Source organism: Thermochaetoides thermophila, assembly GCF_000221225.1.
Source record: "Thermochaetoides thermophila DSM 1495 unplaced genomic scaffold scf7180000011822, whole genome shotgun sequence".
Lineage (NCBI taxonomy): Eukaryota > Fungi > Ascomycota > Sordariomycetes > Sordariales > Chaetomiaceae > Thermochaetoides > Thermochaetoides thermophila.
The window spans coordinates 903,542-924,079 of NW_006383038.1; the positions used below are offsets into that span (position 1 = coordinate 903,542).

A 20,538-nucleotide genomic window follows, 5' to 3' on the forward strand; every position below is an offset into this window, starting at 1 on the left:
ACCCCACGCAAATCAGTCGTCGGCCTCGCCCAAGACCGTGACGCAACCCTCTACCGCCCCCGTTCGCGCAACGGCGAGCTTCCCCTTCCAGGACTGGGCGCCAACATCCCGCGGCGTGTTAGTGACACCCCGCCTACACCTGGACCGCCTACCACTTCGCCGGGGATACCGGTCCCTGGACCGAGCGCAAGTGATACCCAATTGACTTCTTCCTCTAGGCCGAGCTCATCTAGGAGTAGGCTTGGCAGGGGGTCGACCACGCCGTACACCGGTGTGCAGCCCCCTTCGAGGCCAGGATCAGCAGCGAGTTTGGTGGTTGGGTCGGGTGGTGTTCCAATCGTGTCGGTTGCCAGTAGCACGGGGAATGGTGTCGTCTCAGGGGTGCGGAGCGGACGGAGTGACTCGCTCCAGAGCCTCAGGGACAGTGTGAGCGGGAGTTATAAGGATAGTAACAGTTATCTGAACTGTATGACGTTTGGTGGGGGGAGAGATCGTGAGGGTGGGAGTAGAATGCGCTCTGGGTCGTCGGTATCGGTCACTGTTACGACTACGAATGCGAATGGTGGGGGGACGAGCAGCAATGGGAATGGGGTGTTGGGATCGGGTCTCTACTCGAGTTCACCCACCAACCTGACCCCCACGTCGAGCCTCATGCCCGGGTACCTCCCCTCCTCTTCGGTCGGGAGCAGGGAGGCTTCGTCGGGAAGTGTGGCGAGTAGTCGGGGAAGTAGTGTCGACTCGACGACCACGCACACCAGCGGCTCTGGTTCCGGTTCTAGTTTGTCCAGTGGTATAAGCCAACACCATAGCCAGAACAAACGGCGTGTGAGTCGGGCACCCAGCGCGTCAGAGAACTCACGGTGGTCATAGGGCGATCGGCCGCAGGGCTGGAGACGCGAGCTTAGGTGGCGCGAGAGAGGCGCTGTATATAGAGGGTTTGGACTTGTGCCGTCGGTGTCGTCGCCTAATGTTCTGGGTGCAGTTGGACATTCGGTTGGGGATGATGAAGAGGGGGAGGGGACGCTCAAGGCGACGCGTCCTGGTGATGATGGGAATGTTGGACGGAAGAGGGTGTCGGGAAAGGGGGGAGGAGGTAGGCGCGAGTTGAGTCAGGTTGAGTCAGGTTTCTGAATGATTGGCTGTCCTCCCTACTAAGGTAGAGTGACCGGTCTGGTTTGGTCACTAGTCTGGTCGAGTATTCTTTTTTTTTTTTTCATTCACTCATACATACATATCCCTTAAAACGTGTTGGGACGGAAGAAAGAAAGAAAGAAAGAAAGAAAGAAAGGCGGGCGGCATGGTTTGGCTGGTCTGGAATGGTCTCTGGTCTGGTCTGGCTTGTTTGGGTTGGGATCGGAAAGTTGGTACTACTATTACTGGACATTGCGTACTAAGTCTTGTTTTGTGTTTTTGCTATTACTACTACTACTACTACTACTACTACTACTACTACTACTACTACTATTATCACTGGGGCATTTTTCAGGTGCCGTTTGGTTGGGTGTTACTTATTCTCATTAGGGAAGGGTTCAATCGCCTTTCAGTTGTTAAGTCTAGTCAGGCTGGCTTTACATTAGAGGGGTACTTTGTTGTTAATTTGTTTATGTTGTTGGCTTGCCCAGGTTATACATAGTCATGTCAGGTTAACATGGGACTGGTTCCGAGTCTCTGTTTGTTGGAAGTGTATGGGGATGAAGCAATTTTTTCTTTTCTTTCTTTTTCGCTTTTAGTTTTTTTTGTTTTTTTTTTCGGAAGACGTGATTGAGATACGATCAAGGCCTAGTGAGACGTCCTTCTTGTATCAGTTTTGGAGGTTGCGATAAGACCTCTACAGCCTGTACATACATTAGGACGGATCCGCGGTGCGTGAAGGGGGGTCTCATCCCAATGCTACATACCTACTCTTCCTTGTTGTGATAGCTTGCTTTCATTTATCTTGCTATTCCAAGTTTCATGCCAGATGAATGCAAAATGAGTGTCCCATCAAATTCATCATCACTGCTAAAGTCTCATGTTCTCTCTCCACAACTCATCTCGGCCTCGGGCTGCGCAGGCTATGGAGGTGACACGTCAGAGTCTTGAAGCTGTCAACGTCCAAGTCTCCATGCAAGTGCACGGTGATTGAGGCCCAATCCTGCAAGTAAATTGCCACGATTTCATCACCTTGTCCCTTCGTGCTTCGGACTTTGCCCTATCCCCAGAGTAACCATGTTTAGCTCAACCTCTAATTTTACCGCGCAATAAACACACATCACATGGAACCATCTCAATCTCATCACATTCGCTTGAGGGTGTGGTTCGTCCAAGACATACGCCCGTCTTAGCGCTTCACGTCGTACCCGACGACGAGCCAAGCTTCTGACTTTCCTCAACACTAACGGCGTCATGTCTTACGTAATACTAGTATTCGGCAGCCGGAAGCCACAGTGTGGCGTCCCTGCTTCGTGCTCCCGGCCCGTTTTTTCTTTGACGAGGGCAGGGCTGGTTGTGTGGGGGAGCTGCCGGTTCCTGGGTCCGCTCCATAGTTTTTGTGTGGGTTGTGTGTGCGCAAGACCCTGGGGGGGCCACAAATTTTGTCAACAAAACTGACCAATCACAGCGCTGAATTGGTCGCCCTGCACGGTGTGCGAACAAGCCCAACACGCGACAGCCCAGCAGCCCAGCAGCGGGTCTTCTGCCGGCCATCACTGCGTGGTTGCTGTGGGTGTGCCCGGTGTGCCAGCCAGCCAGCGGGCTGCTAAGGTGCTTGTTTGTTGTCCCATGTGGATTGCTGCCGGATCCTTTTTCTGCCATCTTCACCTTTTTTTTTTTTTTCACCCACCTCGCCCTCCATTTTTTTTTTCCGCTTTGCTCATTCCCGGGGCAACCCTTTCGCGATCCTTCCACTTTTCGCCAAGCCCTGGTATCCCCTTGACCCTAGCAGGGTAACCCGCGACGGGGTATCAGGATACTAGTATCCGTCGGCAAAAGGGCGTCTTCCCCGTTCCCCGAGGTGGCATGCTTTGCTTTCAGGCTTGAGCTGTTGATCTGTGCTTCACCTTCACCCTTAATCCGTACTTGGAAATATAAACACGGCGCCCACATCGCGCCACCCTCGTCGTCAACATGACTGGCAGGTACTCTTTACGCCAGACTCCGAGGTGAGTTGCTCTCCCCTCTCGCCAGTGCTGCTTGCTTCCCCTCATGTTGGGGCCGTAAGCTCTGGCGATGAACACCCATCCTGCCACCTGGCCTTTAAAAACTGACTCGTCCCCCCAGGAAAAAGGAGCTCTTCGAGGGCATGATCGAGACGCCCATTCGTCGCACAACCCGTCGCAAGAGCCCTCTCACAACCGAGTCTGACGCCGAGTCTACCTCTACCTCTACTGTCGAAACTTCCGCCGCCGCCGCCGCCGCTGCCGCTATGGAGTCCAAGCCCAAGTCGGTGCGCAAGCGCGCCGCCCCTAAGTTTGTCGAGCACATCGAGGAGCCCACTCCTCCCGCGACTCCTGTCGAGGAGGCCAAGCCCGTGCTCAAGTCTGAGGATGAGAAGAAGCCCGCCAAGGCCGAGGAGAGGACCATCGACGGCTGGAAGCCGGGCATGGACCCCAAGATCGACTACTCGGGCCGCTACGAGTTTGGTGGGCCCTTCGGTGTTACCCTCATGATGATCGGCTTCCCGTTGCTCATGTGGTACATGTGGGTGGGCGCCATCTACTATGATGGCCGCTTCCCGACCCGCGAGCCTGGCCAGAGCTGGGAGGAGTTTGCTAAGCACCTTTTCAACTGCGTCTACACCGGCGCGTTCCCTCACCGCCGTGCTTGGATCATCTATTGGACTTTCCTCATCGTTCAGGGCGCTTTCTACTGCCTGATGCCCGGTGTCTATGCCTACGGTAAGGCCCTACCGCATCTGGGTGGCAAGCAGCTCAAGTACTACTGCTCGGCCTACTGCTCCTTCTATGCTAGCATCGCTCTCGCGGGTGTCCTGCACTTCACCGGCTATTTCCCGCTATACACCATCCTCGATGAGTTCGGCCCTCTGCTGAGCGTCTCCATCATCTCGGGCTTCCTGGTCTCCATTGTCGCCTACATCTCAGCCTTCGTCCGCGGCGCCCAGCACCGCATGACGGGTAACCATATCTACGACTTCTTCATGGGCGCCGAGCTCAACCCGCGCATGTTCGGCATCCTCGACTTCAAGATGTTCTTCGAGGTCCGCATCCCGTGGTACATGCTCTTCTTCATCTCCCTGGCCGCTGCCGCGCGCCAGTGGGATCGCTACGGTTACGTCTCGGGCGAGGTCGGCTTCCTCGTGCTGGCGCACTACCTCTACGCGAATGCGACCTCCAAGGGTGAGGAGCTGATCGTCACCTCCTGGGACATGTTCTACGAGAAGTGGGGCTTCATGCTGATCTTCTGGAACCTGAGCGGTGTCCCGCTCAGCTACTGCCACTGCACCATCTACCTGGCGAACCACCACCCGTCCGAGTACCGCTGGAGCCCCTACTTCCTGGTCCCGCTCTACATCAGCTACCTCTTTGTCTACTGGATTTGGGACTCGGCCAACAGCCAGAAGAACCGCTTCCGTGCCATCGAGCGCGGCACCCTCATCCTGCGCAATACCTTCCCTCAGGTCCCGTGGCAGACGGTGCATAACCCGAAGGTTATTGAAACCGGGCTCGGTGAGAAGATCCTCTGCGATGGCTGGTACGGATTGGCGCGCAAGATTCATTACACTTGTGATGTGTACTTTGCGACGACCTGGGGTCTGATCACTGGCTTCAAGAGCCCCTTCCCGTGGTTCTATCCTGTGTTCTTCTGCGTCATGATTGCCCATCGCGCGTGGCGTGATATTACACGCTGCAGGGAGAAGTATGGTGAGGCGTGGAAGGAGTATGAGAGGCGAGTGCCGTATCTGTTCATTCCGGTAGGTTCTAGGTTCCCCTCCTCTCTCCCCTCCCTTCCCCCCCACCCCCCCCGGCCCGGGAGTTTTATAATATTTTTTTTTTCGTTTTCGTGGGATGCTAACGTGTGGAATAGTACGTCTTCTAAACTTATACTGGTTATACCATAGGTATAACAGGGGGAGAGCTTGGCTCTCTAAAATCTGATATGACGAAGCTATGTAAGACGATACGAATTGAATGGATAAACAGATGACAGTTGACGATATGATGGCGGCCGGCTGTGTGTTTGGGCGGTGTTTTGGGGAAGGGGGGTTGGATGGTCTGTGGGTGGGACGGTTTGAATGGCGGTTTTTGTCAGGATTTTTGGGCGGTATGGAAGTGTGTTCGGGTTATGAAAAGCACGCACATATATGATGCCGTGTCATGCTTTTATTCTCCTTCTGCATGAACGGTTGTCAGGAAATGGAGGGTAGGCATGGATGGCTGTCTGGGTATATCATGTGTTGGGAATCAAACGAAAAAGTGGTGGGCTGACTATGGTTGGTTCAGTCCGTCTCTTAATCTGTATTGCCAATGACATTCATAGTAATGTTAATGTTGAGGTTAGGTTGTTAGGGAAATTGTCTTGTTCCTCCTGATTGTTTGAAATGTATGAGTAGAGACCGTAGCCGAGATAGATCTGTGAAGACAGAAAGGCATTTCTTGTCCTGAAGTTGAGTGATGCTTGAACAAAAGCTTTCCAGGTCCATGATAGGGTAGTAGATGCACCAATGAAGCTAAGGTTTAAGACGGCATCCGGATTACTCTCCTTTCGGTCTCCCACAAGCGTGACAAACGAGAGAAATGATGGAAGGGAAAAAAAAAAAGAAGTAGTCTTCATTATATACCTGGGTAACCAGAAAAGTAGAGGGAGGAAAAAACACACCTATGGAAAATAAAAAAAAAAAGAACGCGTCAATCGCGCCGGGAATTGAGCCCGACGTGGGGGTCGAACCCACAACCTTGAGATATCTGTGTTCCTCTCCACCGCCCCTGAAGATTTTTCTCTTTAAGGGGGGTAAATAAGAGTCTCACGCTCTACCGATTGAGCTAGCCGGGCGAGGGCTGCTTTGTTTTGTTGTTGGAGACATGGGGGATTGGAATGGGATCATATCCTTCCGAGGATTCCGTGAGTTGGATCGGGTTTTGCCTGTGGGTTTAAGATTGGGGTTTGAAGACTTGGTGTTAGATCCCTGATCCTGGATCTATGGTTACCTTTTTTTTTCTTCCTCACAGACATACACCCTGCGGCTTGATCGACCTTTCAGCCATTCCAGCCGTCTTTGAGCCTATCTGACGTTTCTACATGCTGGATAGAATCAATTCTTTGGACCAGATTTCAGAGGCCTATGTAGAGGTGCCTGGTTTCAGGCCACGAGGCTATAGCAGTTAACTTAGACAGCTCTGCTCGCCTCTCTCATCATCTACACCACTTGGTTTCTCTGGTGTGTACTCTGAGTTATATCGAGTAGATGTTTTAATGGAATCGTGCTACCAGCGAAGGAGATGGAACCGGGTTTAGCTTTGGGGTTGAAGTGAGTGACAACGTGCAGATGAATAGACGCGATCTCCACGACACTTTAGACTAGAGATACAAACCCCGAGGTTCCAAGCTGAGCTCCAATGGCACCTTCTCTGCAAGTCCTCTTCATTTCAATACCCATATTTGCCTTAACCTCGCTTCCGCACTCGAGTTCTTTGACTCTTAACCTCGGTTCTGACAAGTTCGCAAGAGGTTAGCACCGCTTTGTTTTCCCGACCAACGAGGTCTTCCTAGGAAGCAGGATGCATCCTTGATCTCTATTGGTGGTGGCCGTTCATGGTTTCTGTTCTTTCCTGGCACGAGTGACTTCATCTCCGAAGGCCTCGTACTTCGCGAAAACCAGATATAAACACTTCCATACGGCCGGTCCTCCCCCTATCTTCTTTCTCCCTGACATCTTTCCCCCGAAGATTTCTATCCTGTATGTTTGGGAGCGGTGCCTTACACCCCCGAGCGAGCTGCTCACCTACAGGTCGACAAGGACATTTCGGTCTTTACCTTGCTTTGATTGACTTGTCTGTCCTTCAGGCATTAGGCATTCCTGCCGATTCCATCAGAGCTCACAATAGTGTTATTACTGATAATATTACACTTGAGAGTGTGGTAATTAAGCTTGCTCGTCCGCTTAATATCGCCATCACCTAGAGCTTCCGAAAAGTGAGAGCCCGCAGGCACGTTCCCACACACCATAAGCAACATGCCTGCCAACAATAGATCCCAGTTTGATCCCAACCGGAATCTTAGTGGAAAAACCCTCGATGAATCTTGCCAAAACGGTCACATGGAGCGATGGAATCGAATGGGAGCCCCAACGATGACGCGGATGGTGCGAGATCAGTGACATCGAGTGTCCGCAACATTGACACTGGCTCCTTGACTCCAGAGTCAAAGTGGCCTGGAAAATGTTCAGGCACAGCCTGTTTGGCAGCTTCAGGTCGTTCATGAACCTCTGCAGGTAATATAAGGGGGCAGCGGAGGAAGTACAAGCGGCTGTAATGGAAACTTCGGCAAAGGCATCAGCAGACCACAGAGAGGCCAACAGGTTACTACACAACAACTGGTGTGCAATAGCTGGGGTTATGATTTAGCCACAAACCTCTTTCCGCTTCAGGCTGCGCTGGGACATATTCTCTATCTAGAGTGGGAGCTGGATGACATTGTTGACAAATGCCGCATTGATTAGTAGCGGACTGGCGGATGGCTGATAAGATAACAAAACCAAAAGGTGTTGGAAGTCAAGAGGGGAAGTCTTGTATCTGTGGTTTATTGCGAAAAAAAAAAACGAGCATGACAGAGAGCCCTATCGCTGAGGAACGAGCTGGAAGAAAGGACTTTTGGGGAGGATCAAATCCTCAAATATTTCTTTTGCATGATTTGGTCTCGAGTTTTCTTGCTTCATCTCCCAATGGGGAGCTCAAGTGATGACACCTGCTAATAATAGAGAAATAGACGTCAGTTTGGGCAATGATTATCTCTCAGTTTTATAGGGTATCTTTCTTTTGTCCATTATCCGCTCGCCAGATTTCGAGTCAATGGATGATCTATGCTGAAGCTCTTACCCAGCCCTCTTCGGCACGTGTACATCACATAGCCATACATATCCAGCCATCCAGCCATCATCACACATAGCCAAACATATCCCGTGCTCAGCTTTCTCCGAGCACGCCGTGACATATCTCAACTAGATTCTGCACAAACTCACTCTACTTTGCCGTCCATATCCCCCATAGACCCAGACTCTTAACATTAAGCCTGCGACCGCCCCCTCCTAGGCGCCGCAACTCCGATCCTCTCCTCTCGACTCCTCTGCGTCCTCATCTCCGGCGTAACCGCCGCGGCGGCTGCGGCACTGCCACTAACAGCCCGCGTCGTACGCCCCATTGCTGCTCCCGCTGGCTCCCCCAACTGCTGCTGTTGTAGCTGTTGTAGTTGCTGACTTCGCAACCTCGTCTCCCTCACTGTCGTAGCAGTCGACGTCGTAGCGTTGGTGGCTATACTGGCTGTATCTCTGTCCACAGTCCGTTCTCTCGTCGTACGTCGGGATGGAGCTGGAGGCGGAGCACGGCCGTGGTGTCGGGTATTATAGGGGTTCGTGGGAGGCGGGGTTTCGACTGCTGCTGAGGAGGGGACGGGGGTGTGGTGCTGATGTTGGTAATGCTGTTGCTGTTGGTACTGGATATTATGCGACGTGGTATCAATATCCATGTCATCTCCTTCCATGACCTCCTCCTCCTCCTCCCCTCCTTCCTCCTCTTGCCCCTCTTCAGGCTCCGGTTCCGGCTCCTGCTGCTGCGCTAAGCGCCCTATTCCTCTCCGCTGCTGCTGCTGCTGCTGCTGCTGCTGCTGCGCCTGCCGTCTAAGAAAGCCCACCTGCGCAGCCTGGGCCTGGGCGCGCGCATAATACGACGTCTCAACCTCCTCATCATCGTCCTCGTCCTCATCCTCCTCAGCAAAATGCTCTGACGGACTCAGCATCCGCTGCTGTTGCTGCTGCTGCTGTCTGCGAGCTACGAAACTCGGTGCCCCAGCAGGGGCATTTCCGCTACTGCTGATGGTAGCTGACGTGACGGGTGTCGAGACAGCCGCAGCGGCTGTGGCTGCCGCGGCCCGACGGGAGGTGGCAAATGCTTCGCGACGTGCGCGCGCATGGGCTTCTTGGAGGGCTTCGAGCTCGCGGGCGCGGGTGCGTTCCGCCGCACGGTCTTCGTAGTCGGCGATGTCTTCAGTTGTGATGGAGAGAACAGTTAGGGGTCTGCGGAGCATTTTTGACGGTAAATATGCGATAGGGGAGGATATGTCCGGCAAGGGAATCGAAGGAGGGGTGAATAAGTATATTGGAAGGTCGTCGTAGGTCGTTGGGGAGACGCGTCATGCCACGGTAGGGGTAGACTTTCGCGTCGTGGAGGAGTCGATAAGGTACGGTAAGGCGAAGGTCAGAGCCAGGGTTAGGGTTATGATGAGTGGTTACCCCTTTTCTTGCTTCTTCCACTACCAGAACAACTCTTTCAAAGCCTTTCTGCAGACCAAAATTCCTTCCCGCAAAGTTCCCTCTGTTTCAAAACGTAAACGGTCGAAAAGGTTCTCATCTACTCCATCGTGTCCATTTCGTAACTAACAACAGTCGAGCCGGCTCCACGCTCCGTGGTGTTTATACATCAACGGTTATGATTGATAAGATAGTTTCTCCTTATCACTGCCCTCCTTCAGTTTGAACTGGATATCCAAGATTTAGTTTGAAACTGGATTATTTTCATTTTCTGCCGGCATTATGGGCGTCGCCGACAAGCCATTTAGTCTCGGAGCTCCATTGGTTGACCATGATCCCTTCATGCAGCCCAAAACTTGCCCACAAACATAGAGCTCAAATGGTGGTACATCCCTTCCGTGCTTCCAAACGAAGAAGCAGACAACAGGCAAGATGGGAAACCCACAAAGAAAGGTCTCTCCAAGAAGCTCCAGGACTAAACCTGTTGCACCGCCTGCGGGCAATGCTCCACCCTCACTCGGCACACTATTCAAAGACAAGACTGCATCACCCAGCGCTTCTACATCCTCTCTGAAGGGACCCCTCCCAAACTACTTACCGCCTAAGCCGACGCCAAGCTCAAAGAGCTAGTCCTCCTCAACAGAAACGCAAAGCGAAGACTAGCCTTGAAAGACGATGAGCTCGTCCCCGAACAGCTCGGCGCCCTCATCAACTTCATGAGAGAGACAAGTACGCCGACCCTTCGTCGAAAGTCCCACGGTTCCAGTTCTACCATACGATCAAAACTCTTCTGAGGACAGTAACGGCGCCGGATAGACCGAGCACCCATCCCTCGGTGGAAGTGCTTTTTGCTTCGGAGGGGTTGCAGGTATTGGGGTTTGCGTTTAACATGCCGGGTATTGCTTCCACAAGTTCCAGTAATGTTGGGGGATAGCGGAGCCGGGATTGTAAGCTGGTTACTGAGGAGTAGGGGCTGTTGATGAACGAAGTTCGTGAACTGCTGGCACATCTGAGAAAACTCTTCCGTGGTGAGACAGCTGGAGCTGGAGAGGGATGCGAACAATCTTACTAAGATAGCGTGTATTAGCGTGCATGGCTTGTTTTATGGAGGAGGAGAGTTCCCAGGAGTTGTTCGGCTATAGTTTCAAAAGAGATAGGAATGAGTTGACGATGAGAGAGTTTGGGGACCGAGTTTTGATGGTGGTAGGTAAATGGAACTGGTTGGACACCGTTCAGCAAATCTGGCTGATCATCTCGCATCGTTCAATTTGTCCACCACACAGTTCAAGAATATTTCCAGGATACATGGACTCGGTGGTTTCCGAACGCCGATTTGGATATCGCAAATACCTGCGTATCATATCTTTCGTTTAAGGAATTTTCAGGCGGCCCCGTCAGGACGTATGAAGAGGCGCGTGAACGACTTGAAACACCTCTCTTCACCTATGCTGTTGCCTACTGGGGACACCATGCATATGCGTGCTCCTTCTTCGATCCTCAGCTGTTTGACTTAGTGACAAAATCAGAATGGGTCAGTATGGTGATACAACTTTGTGCTAGATTTTCCGAGATCAGAGAGCGTCCCGGGCTCTTTGATGATCAAAGCCTGAGTTCGGAGTATTTGAGGCCATCTCGGAATGCACTTCACATGGTTGGTGCCTTCGGGCTCAATGGCCTAGTCAAGGTGCTCCTGACTAGGGCCCAGGATATTGATCCTGATCAACGAGATCATAGAGGTCGAACGCCGCTGAGTTATGCTGCAAAGTATAGCCATACTGAAGTTGTTAAAACTCTGTTATCTGATGGCCGAGTTGATCCAGAACGACAAGATGACTATGGCCAAACACCGCTGAGTTTGGCTGCACAATATGGCCATACGGAGGCTGTTAAAACTCTGTTATGTGATGGCCGAGTTGATCCAGACCGACAAGACAACCATGGCCAAACACCGCTGAGTTGGGCTGCACAATATGGCCATACAGAGGTTGTTAAAGCTCTGTTATGTGATGGCTGAGTTGATCCGAACTGAGCGGATCGTGATGGGCGCACATCACTGGCGTTCGTTCCCCCAGGGGACCCGGACACCGTTCAAGTGTTCCTCGACTCCTCCAAATGGAACGATATCCGCATTGAAAATCTTGCACGGTTTGTCTGCAAGCTGTTTGCAGCTGAAGTGTTTGGAGAAGCTTAGCGTTTTTTTGCGTAAAATAAACTCCCCATTAAATCTCCTCCCCGGGGGGGGGTGCTGCTCAAAGGATATGGGGCAGTTTTGAATAGAAAAGTTCACCCTGATCTCTTGAAGAAAGAGGTGAATCTCGTGTCACATGACTGTCCAGAATTGGGCCAAAAAGTTCGAACGTTCTTAAACTGCGTGATAGATCTGTGTGATGAGTTTTATTCCTGTAACTGTTGTTTCAAGGAGTGGAAATAGGAGGACAAAGTATGGAGTAATAATACATGGGAAAGTGCAGAGGCAGATGAGAGAGATATGACAGCAGAGTCAGGCAACAGAGAGGCCTGGACTGTGTGCGGCTGACGAGTAATGGGTGCATGTTATGGGAAACTGCGGCGATACTCGGTTTGAGCATGTGCCACAGGACTATATTAGGTATGAAAGATGTTCTCTATATTTTGCGGCAGTAGGCCGTCTACTGTCTTTGCTAAGTACTGCCTTCTTCCTCAAGGTAGAATCGACGTACTAAGCTCAAAAGCCAGCATTCCTCCAACATCACGACATCCCTTTCTTGGACTTCCATAAGAATTCTCAGAGGTTATTCTTTAATACAACGCAAAGATAGATACGGGACACGAGCGTAAGGATGACCTACACCAGCTCCTTCTCTCAACATTGAGTAATTTCAAGGCTGGATTTTAGCTCGATAGCTCTGAGTTTGTTACCACGTCTTCGTCGCCAGTTACGTGCTTCCAGTCCTGACAAAGTACCAACAACCAGCCTACACATTCTCGGTTACATTATAGTCTTACGGAAAACATGAGCGTAGTGCAACAACAAACTCAAGAAGCAGTCCACGGTCCGACTCCTCACAAAATCGAGCAATCGACTCATCTGGAAATCAGGATTCGCTGCAAAACCTCGAAAGGTTCGTACATATTTATAGAATTTCTATATACTTAGGCCGTCTGAATTTGCATCGCTGCTTGTTGCCGTTGGCCAAGCTGTCGGTGTCTTAGATGACGATCCCAACACACAGTTCGGTCGCAACGGCATTGCTGTGCCCCTTACGTCATAGTCGTTGCTCTATGCTCTAAATTACATTCTGTTAATCCATTCCGTTCGACTCCGTTCGGAAGGGTATCGTTAACAGTGGGAACAATGGGATCCGTTTTTGGCCGCCGACGCTTATCCTTCTTTGACACTTCAGTTCCAGAAACAAAAGGATTGAAGGCGCAGCTAGTGGGCGGTTAACTGTGCCGGGGGCCTGTTGCGTGTTAGGATGAGATCTCTGGCTTGTTCACCTGGGAGTCAGTCAATTTCGAGGACCACCCATGAGTTGGGCCAATCTTCAACCTACCTGTCACTCCTCACTCATGCATGTCTGAAACAGTGTGAACCCATCGCATAGTCTATCCACGCCTTCGGAATGCTCATTGTATATCAATAGATTACAAGGCGATCATATCTCGCCAAATTTTCAATCTATCATCCCCCAAAGCTCCTTAGATCGGCTTCGCCGCAAACCCCAACCTCTCCTCCCCCATATCAAAAACCGTCCACTGCGCCTTCAAAAACACATCCCCGTAAATCGCAAATGGGAACCCGCTCGAGCTCTGTATCCCCCCATAGCACGTCGTCGCCGTCGCAAGATCATCCGTATCCACCGGCGCAAACACCATCAGCTCTCCCGGAATGACCGCCTTATACGTTCCGATATGCAGCGTCAGATCGGGGAGGTACGTCCCGCAGGGGAAGACCCAGCCGCCGAGCATGGGGCTGTCGGTCGCGTTGGCGACTTGCCAGTAGTACGCTTGGGTTATGGCGCTGGGTAAAAGGAGGAGGGTGGTGCCGGTGTCAGCGATGGCGGTGTGGGCGACGGGGACGAAGAGAGAGGAGGTGTTGTCGGTGGAGTTGGCGTTTTGGATGGAGAAGCCGGTCGCTTCGAACTTCCAAAAGCCGTCGGTTGAATTGACGTCGACGAAGTGTAGCGGGCCGAGGAACTCGGTGGTGTCGATGAAGCCGAAGTTGTAGTTACCAGCTACCAACGCTAAGGGTTAGTCATCATTTAGGTGAATGATTTTTTTGGGGCGGCGGAGGGGAAAAAAAAAAAAAAAAAGGGGGGGGGGAGGGCAAAGGAAGGAGACCTACGCTCAGCTTTCTTCAAATTGGCCGAGAATACTGGCATCTCCAATACGTCCAACGCATTCGAAAACCACGTCTTCTGCTTATTCGGCCTGACCTGATTTAAGTGATCAAACGCCAGCCCCAAGATCCCCGACGAGGCATTATCCCGCGTAAACGAGCTGCTCACACTCGTCGCGGACTCAACAGCCTGCCTGTCCACCGCGATCCCGCCAATACTGACCGTATCCAGCCACACGTTTCCCGCCGACCGGCTCCCATCTCCGTACTGAATTGCCCAGGTGTGGTTCGCGAGCCTCGTGGCAGTCGTGCTGTTCTCGATCTGGTACAGTTTTTGCCCCGCGACGTACCGTGCGGGTGTTTCGCTGCTAAACACCCAGAGATCGGACGACCCCGTGTCGAAGTTGAGCATCAAGGTCTGCGGCGGCGTGCCAATCTCCACGGGGGCGAGGTACTCGACGTCGAACAGCTGCGGGATGGCGGTTACCTCGCCCGTGTCGGGAACCCTGGGCGTGTCGCTGTCATCTCCTCCTGCCCCTCCTCCGCCATAAGAACCATCCCCAGCCGCGTACCCAGACGGGTCATCGTCGTTGGAGGGGTGCTCAATTTCGTCATAGATCGTCCTCAAAACCCTCAGAAGAGAAGTCGGCATCTTAACATCGTACTTCTGATACACCTTAGCCAGCGCCCTGGGACCTTTGCCGTGCTGCCGAAAATGGTCGTTGTGGACCTGGGCAACCTTGAAATGTATGCCGCCGGGATGGCGAGGCTTGATGTCTTTGGGGTCGACCTTGACCACGCGCGGGGCCGCGAAGGCCGGGGAGAGGAGGGCGGCGGCTGCCGCGAGGAGGGAGAATCTCATGATGATTTGTATTTTAGGGAGGGGGGCGAAGGAACGATGGTGGTATAAATGAGGGACAGACGATAAAAGGAGATGAAGAGATAAATGAAATGAGATTTGAGGTGGCTTATCGTTAGTAGAAAAGAGTGAAGAAGGCAGAAACCGCAGGTAGCTTGGGAAACGGCAGCATTGATCGTATTATTAACGAAAGAAGAACAGCACACAGATTTTGACCGCAGCAGCAGTAGCAGCGGCTTTTTGCATAGCCAGGCGGCCGTCCGGTCTTGATGTTAATCCAAACGCTGGCGGAGCAGGCGGTAGCCAAATCCAATCAACAACCACCAAGCGAGCCTCTGACACAAGGCTCTGGTCGAGTCTCTAAGGTCGGATGGCAACCTGTCAACTCTGTGTGGTCGGCTGGTGTTTTTTTTTTTTTAAAAAAAAAGCGTTACCAAGACCTCTCAAAGGAGGTCTGGCGGTGACGTTGCGGAGTATAAAAGTAAAAGAATGAATGAGAAGGATTGGAAGGGAGCGAAACAAACAATTTACTCCAAACACAGCCCGCCACTTCGACACAAGGCCAGGTACCTATAACGAGCAAGTATAACCACCCTAACCTACCCGAGCCGAGCCGTGCTGTGGGATGTACCCCAGGGATTGGCAACCGCTGCTTGCTGCTGGGTATTTTTAAATCATACGGGTACGGCACAGAGGCTCCCGGAGAAACCGGGGGAGTGGTATGACGGGCTTTGTTAAATGAATGGCTCGTGGATCTAGCTTGTTCAAGCTTGAAACGCAGCGAGTGGATCATGATCACGGATCAGCGGGCATCCCGATCTGCATTGTGCATTTCCTTTTTCTTCAATCCACGGGTCTCTCTGCAACAAGCTGCAGCAGTGGAACTCGGGATTGGATCTGACTGTCGTCCGCCTGCTCTGTGTACACGGTGAGCTGTGAGGGACAGACAATGGCAGAACGCGAGTTCAATCAGTGGACATTCCAGCCAATTGTTTCGCACCCCTTTCAGTAGTCTGTACGTGTAGGACGTAACGTTTAGCGGTTTATAGTGACTGGCTGTGGTTGTGGCACGTCAGACTTGAAACGAAGAGACAGCACGCAGATACCACACAGCTTGTGCGTTCGCTGCCCGGTTACTGACCGTAAGCTGTCGTGGGACTTTTGTACCTGAGTTACACGACGGATGCTGTGTTCCCCCGAGCGCATTTGCGGCAGTTCTTTTAATGGATGCTTGGTGACGAATTTGACGATGAAAGTCCCATCCGGCTCAGATCCTTTCCACTTCGATTCGATACAACTTCTTCGCTTCAAAACGGTGGAGTTGCAAAAAGGACCAGACGGACGCTGCGCCGGAGCTCAGGTCCAAATGGTATCCGGTCCGGGTCGATCCTGGCACCCGGGATCCGGCGCTGTGTGTCGCCGGCCAGATCTTACCAACATCTTGGAGTGTGGAGCAAAGCCTAAAACCAGCCGGGAAAGTTGAGAATGAGGGTTGTATTCCGCTGGCATTGGAGTGGCTTTTTTTCCCCGGGTTACGCTGTAACGTAACTCTGGGGCTTGTTTAGACGACGTAAAAAAAAAAAAAAACAAAGCTTGACGTCGCCTCAACACAAGCATCTCACAAGACAGTTCCGATGGTTGTGGCCAAAACGGTTCTTGATGGTGAAGCAACGGGTCGAAAAGACGAGATTGAGATCTTCGGTTTTCATTTGCCGAGAGCTGGCGGCTGTCAACAGCTGGACAGGTACCGCTGCTTAAGTAAGCAGGCTCGCCAGCCCCGCACCATCTCCCAAACCCAACTCCAATCCCAACCCCAACCCCAACCCCGAACTTCCCATCGATCGTCGACTCCGACGACATCGCAGACAGCAAGAAACCGTTGAAGGAATCCCATCCTGCGTCCGCAAAGCTGAGAATGGGGATTTCCGGGGCTAACTCTGAGGAAATGGATCTGCAATGTCAATGTTTCTTCTGCCATTGGGCAGGAACAGAGGCCCCGCGAGTTTCTCGTGCCCCGTATCCCACTTCATTCCGCTCGCCCTGCGTCTGACTTACAGAGAGGGGGCATTTCGGGGGCTAACACAAAGCTCGGAAACTGTCCAAGTCGAGGGTCATCATAACTGCTTATGACGGCCGCAACAGCTGAGAATTTCTTGAGCGTTTGGCCATTTCGAAATGGACCATGACAACTCATTCTTTTATCATCCTCTCAAGGTACTAACCCAGTGGATATCTTCACCCTTCAAAGCCAACTCGGTCCCTGACGCTCGGTCTCGGGTCGGCGCATGCCCATCCATCCCCATCCCACATCAGATCCGCAAACCTCTAGCACATGCATACACTCCCGTCTCCCGTAGCCCAGCCCCGGGGACATCGGATCGGGGTTTGCGCCCACTTCGCCCGCCGCCAGCTTTCTTCAGCAGCCTAAAGGCACTTAGAAGGCTGGCCTGCACGTGGCTGAAATCCGGGGTAGTTTGTTGACTGACGCTGTGGCTTGACCTGGGTGAGAGGGTGAAGGGGAGAATGCATCTTCAGTTCCCCCCTCCCTTCTTGAAAACAGGGGCTTGCTCTGACTACAACTGCCGAAGGGTTGGGAATGAAGATCTTCGTTGAAATCTGGCCCCTAGCTAAGTCAAAATCCAGAGTAAGTGTCAAAGGGGATGGGTGTCAGCCTAAAATAAGAAGGTCCCTGAGGGAGACATTTATCATAAAGAAAATGTGCTGTGCCCCCGATTCATGGGAAAGGAAAAAGAGGGGCCACAGAAGTCGCTCGGTAACCGAGACCTACCGAAGTAGCACTCCGCATCTCCAAATCTCCACCCCCAACCCCGCAATCACGGGGGTTGTCCTAAATTTGCGACGAGACCCTGTGAGGGCGGCCCCGTCTTACCCCTCAACGCCTGGTCCCTGGGGACCCTAATAGGTCCTCAGGGACATTGACGGAAGAGGAGACGGGATGGGATAGCAATGAAGGATCCGGGCTGATCACATTTTCTCTCACCGCAGACGCCGTGATCTTGTGTTCTCCAGACGCGCTCCAATCTCAGTGTTTTTAACGCGCGTCAAATCCTACCCCAGCGTCGGATTGGATTGCATCCGGTCTGACATATAGCAGGTGGCTGCTGTTATATTGTGTCAGTGCTCTTCTTCATCGGTCGATCTGAGCATAGTTGCAGCGCTACGTATCCCCCATCCCGTCCCATTATCCCAGATCCCATGCCCCCGGCTTCCCTCCTCCACTTGCCGATCAGGGTTCAGGATGCTGCCTGGACCTGGACCAATGCTGCGCTGCTAGGTAGAGATAGAGAGGAAAATTTCCAGGTCTCCGGACAGTGTAGTATACACCACCCCACCTCCGGCCTGGAGAATGCCCCCGGGGGAGTGGGCTATGTGCTGACGGGAAGGGGGTTTTATCTTGCTGCTGGTCCCCCATCTGAGAAGAGCGAAGCTGCTCCTCTCTGTTTCTGCTGCTCTCTCTTTCCCCCCCCCCCCCTCCCTCCCTCTGTTCGTGCTTCACCAGTGACTTGTTTTCATCTTTCCTTTCTGTTCCCCTTCTTATTGTGATACCCCCGGCCCTCAGCCACTCCCAGACCTCCCTCCATACACGCCAAAATGTCCCAATCATCAACCCTCACGATCCCCGCCCCCCCCGGCACCACCGTCCCCTTCTTAATCAACAACGCCGAAGTCCTCGACTCCTCCCAAACCTTCGACGTCGTCTCCCCGGGGACCGGTCTCTTCGCGCACAAAGCGGCGAGCGCCACTCCCGCCGATGTGGATGCTGCCGTCGCGGCCGCCGAACAAGCCTTTACCACATGGCGCAAGACGCTGCCCCGCGAACGCCGCGACCTCTTCCTGCGCGCGGCAGAGATCTTTGAGCGCCGCCGCGAGGAACTGATCGGCTACATGATGACCGAGACGGGGGCGCCGAGGCAGTGGGCCGAGTTGAATGTGAGCGTGTCGAGGGACCTGACGATCGATGTTGCGGGACGGGTGGCCAGTCTGGAGAGTAGCATGCCGACGACGCAGGATCCCGAGGTCGGGGCGATCGTGCTGAGGGAGCCGTTTGGGGGTTGTGTTGGCCGTGGCGCCTTGGTGAGTAGTCCTCCTCTCTCTCTCTCTCTCTCTCTCTCCTCATTCGGCTAGTGAGTGTGTGTGTGTCGTGTGTCATCATGCTGACGACTTCGTCCAGGAACGCCCCCTACATCCTCGCCACACGTTCCGTCGTCTTCCCCATCGCCGCCGGTAACACGGCCATCCTCAAAGGGAGCGAGCTCTGCCCGCGCACCATGTGGGCCCTCTGCTCCGTCTTCATCGAGGCCGGCCTGCCGGCGGGCGTGCTCAACCTGCTCTTCCACGCCCCCGCCAACGCCCCCGCCATCACCCAGCAGCTGATCGCCCACCCGGCTGTGAAAAAGATCAACTTTACCGGCAGCACCATGGTCGGCCGCATCATCGGCCGGCTGGCGGGCGAGCACCTGAAGCCGGTGCTCCTCGAGCTGGGCGGCAAGGCCCCCGCCATTGTGTGGGAGGATGCCGACCTGGACAATGCCGCGGCGCAGTGTGCTCTGGGCGCCTTCCTCAACTCGGGCCAGATCTGCATGTCGACGGAGCGCATCCTCGTGCACAAGAACGTGCGCGCCGAGTTCGAGAAGAAGCTCGTTGCTGCGATTGATCATATTTTTGGCGGCGAGCAGGACGCGCCCATCTTGATTAACGCGCCCGCGGTCACCAAGAACAAGTCCCTGCTGGCCGACGCCCTGTCCAAGGGCGCCCGGGTGCTGTATGGCAACCCGGACGCGGTCGAGTCCACGCCTACCCGCATGCGTCCTGTCGTTATCACGGACGTGACGCCGGAGATGAATATCTACAAGACGGAGTCTTTCGGTCCTACCGTCGCCGTGTACGAGATCGAGACCGAGGAGGAGGCGCTGCGGATCGCGAACGATACCGAGTACGGGCTGACGTCGGCCGTGTTTACTGAGGATTTGCGCAGGGGTCTGCGGTTTGCCAGGGAGATCGAGACTGGTGCTGTGCACATCAACAGCATGACTGTGCACGATGAGAGCGCGCTGCCGCATGGTGGCGCGAAGGCGAGCGGGTATGGCCGGTTTAATGCCGCGACGGGACTGGCGGAGTGGGTGAGGACGAAGACGGTTACTTTTAAGTATTAGGAAGGGAGGGGGTTGTAGCTTGAGAAGGTTTCTGGTAACTAGTTCGTACTTGAGTATGAGAAAATGTTTCTTAGGTAGGCATCATCTATCTCATTCGTTGGTTTAGCGTTAAGAAGTGCGTAGTGTTTTTTTTTTTTTTTCGCCAACATCTCAACGTGTATCACCAGGTTAACTTCCAGTAAGACAAGAATGTATATGTTGCACAAAACAATATACCTAAATTACTCATCAACCCCTCACCGAACCAATCCAACAACGTCAAGTCAATTCAGGGTATCCAATGTACAAGTACAATTAAACTACAACAAAAGAAAGATGATTACTACCCCGCCGAAAAAAACAAAAAGTGTTCAGATGTTCGATCAAAAACTACCATTACCCTGATGTACGCCTCATACCATGAAACCAAGATAGATCAAGATACCTTGACACCGCCCATCCCAAGTCCCAAAAATCCAACAGATGTTTGTACCCCGAAAAAAAAATGCCTCTTGCTTTGACCGAACCCTTGGACAAAGCGCCGCTATTCCAATCCGAAAAACATCGATTGAGATAGTCGAGTTCGTGAGAAAGAGATGTCCAGTTCCGGATGGATGCGAGTCGTGAGGTTACGTGTCGTCGTGATGATGCATGCTCATGCGCGTGGGTCTCTCTCTCTCTCTCTCTCTCTCTCTCTCTCTCTTTGTGTGTGTGTTTTTGTGTGTGAAGGCTGTCCTAACCCCTAATCACT

General features: G+C 52.9%; 4 protein-coding genes, 1 non-coding gene and 1 pseudogene across 6 annotated transcripts; 2 read left to right on the plus strand and 4 right to left on the minus strand.

Annotated features, from left to right (window-relative positions):
- Nucleotides 1–12: 12 nt before the first annotated feature.
- On the minus strand, nucleotides 13–1,384 carry CTHT_0066930 (uncharacterized protein; the record flags this gene model as incomplete). The annotated part of the gene is made up of 5 exons (XM_006696925.1): nucleotides 13–93; nucleotides 153–414; nucleotides 631–775; nucleotides 860–1,039; nucleotides 1,378–1,384. 5 exons carry the CDS (start codon nucleotides 1,382–1,384, stop codon nucleotides 13–15), a joined length of 675 nt encoding a protein of 224 aa, XP_006696988.1.
- A 1,721-nt stretch (nucleotides 1,385–3,105) lies between these two features.
- CTHT_0066940 (delta24(24-1) sterol reductase-like protein) lies at nucleotides 3,106–5,034 on the plus strand (the record flags this gene model as incomplete). Its single annotated transcript, XM_006696926.1, has 3 exons — nucleotides 3,106–3,140; nucleotides 3,259–4,909; nucleotides 5,023–5,034. 3 exons carry the CDS (start codon nucleotides 3,106–3,108, stop codon nucleotides 5,032–5,034), a joined length of 1,698 nt encoding a protein of 565 aa, XP_006696989.1.
- Nucleotides 5,035–5,862: 828 nt separating this feature from the next.
- CTHT_0066950 lies at nucleotides 5,863–5,988 on the minus strand. The gene is made up of 2 exons: nucleotides 5,950–5,988; nucleotides 5,863–5,900 (listed from the first exon to the last, which is right to left on the minus strand). It is a non-coding gene; the product is annotated as a tRNA-Lys (tRNA).
- A 2,229-nt stretch (nucleotides 5,989–8,217) lies between these two features.
- Nucleotides 8,218–9,234, minus strand: CTHT_0066960 (uncharacterized protein; the record flags this gene model as incomplete). The annotated part of the gene is made up of 1 exon (XM_006696927.1): nucleotides 8,218–9,234. One exon carries the CDS (start codon nucleotides 9,232–9,234, stop codon nucleotides 8,218–8,220), a length of 1,017 nt encoding a protein of 338 aa, XP_006696990.1.
- A 3,901-nt stretch (nucleotides 9,235–13,135) lies between these two features.
- CTHT_0066970 (uncharacterized protein) lies at nucleotides 13,136–14,637 on the minus strand (the record flags this gene model as incomplete). The annotated part of the gene is made up of 2 exons (XM_006696928.1): nucleotides 13,136–13,671; nucleotides 13,782–14,637. 2 exons carry the CDS (start codon nucleotides 14,635–14,637, stop codon nucleotides 13,136–13,138), a joined length of 1,392 nt encoding a protein of 463 aa, XP_006696991.1.
- Nucleotides 14,638–18,246: 3,609 nt separating this feature from the next.
- CTHT_0066980 lies at nucleotides 18,247–19,808 on the plus strand (annotated as a pseudogene; the record flags this gene model as incomplete). Its single annotated transcript has 2 exons — nucleotides 18,247–18,779; nucleotides 18,827–19,808. Coding segments are annotated over 2 exons (1,515 nt in total).
- Between the last annotated feature and the right edge of the window lie 730 nt (nucleotides 19,809–20,538).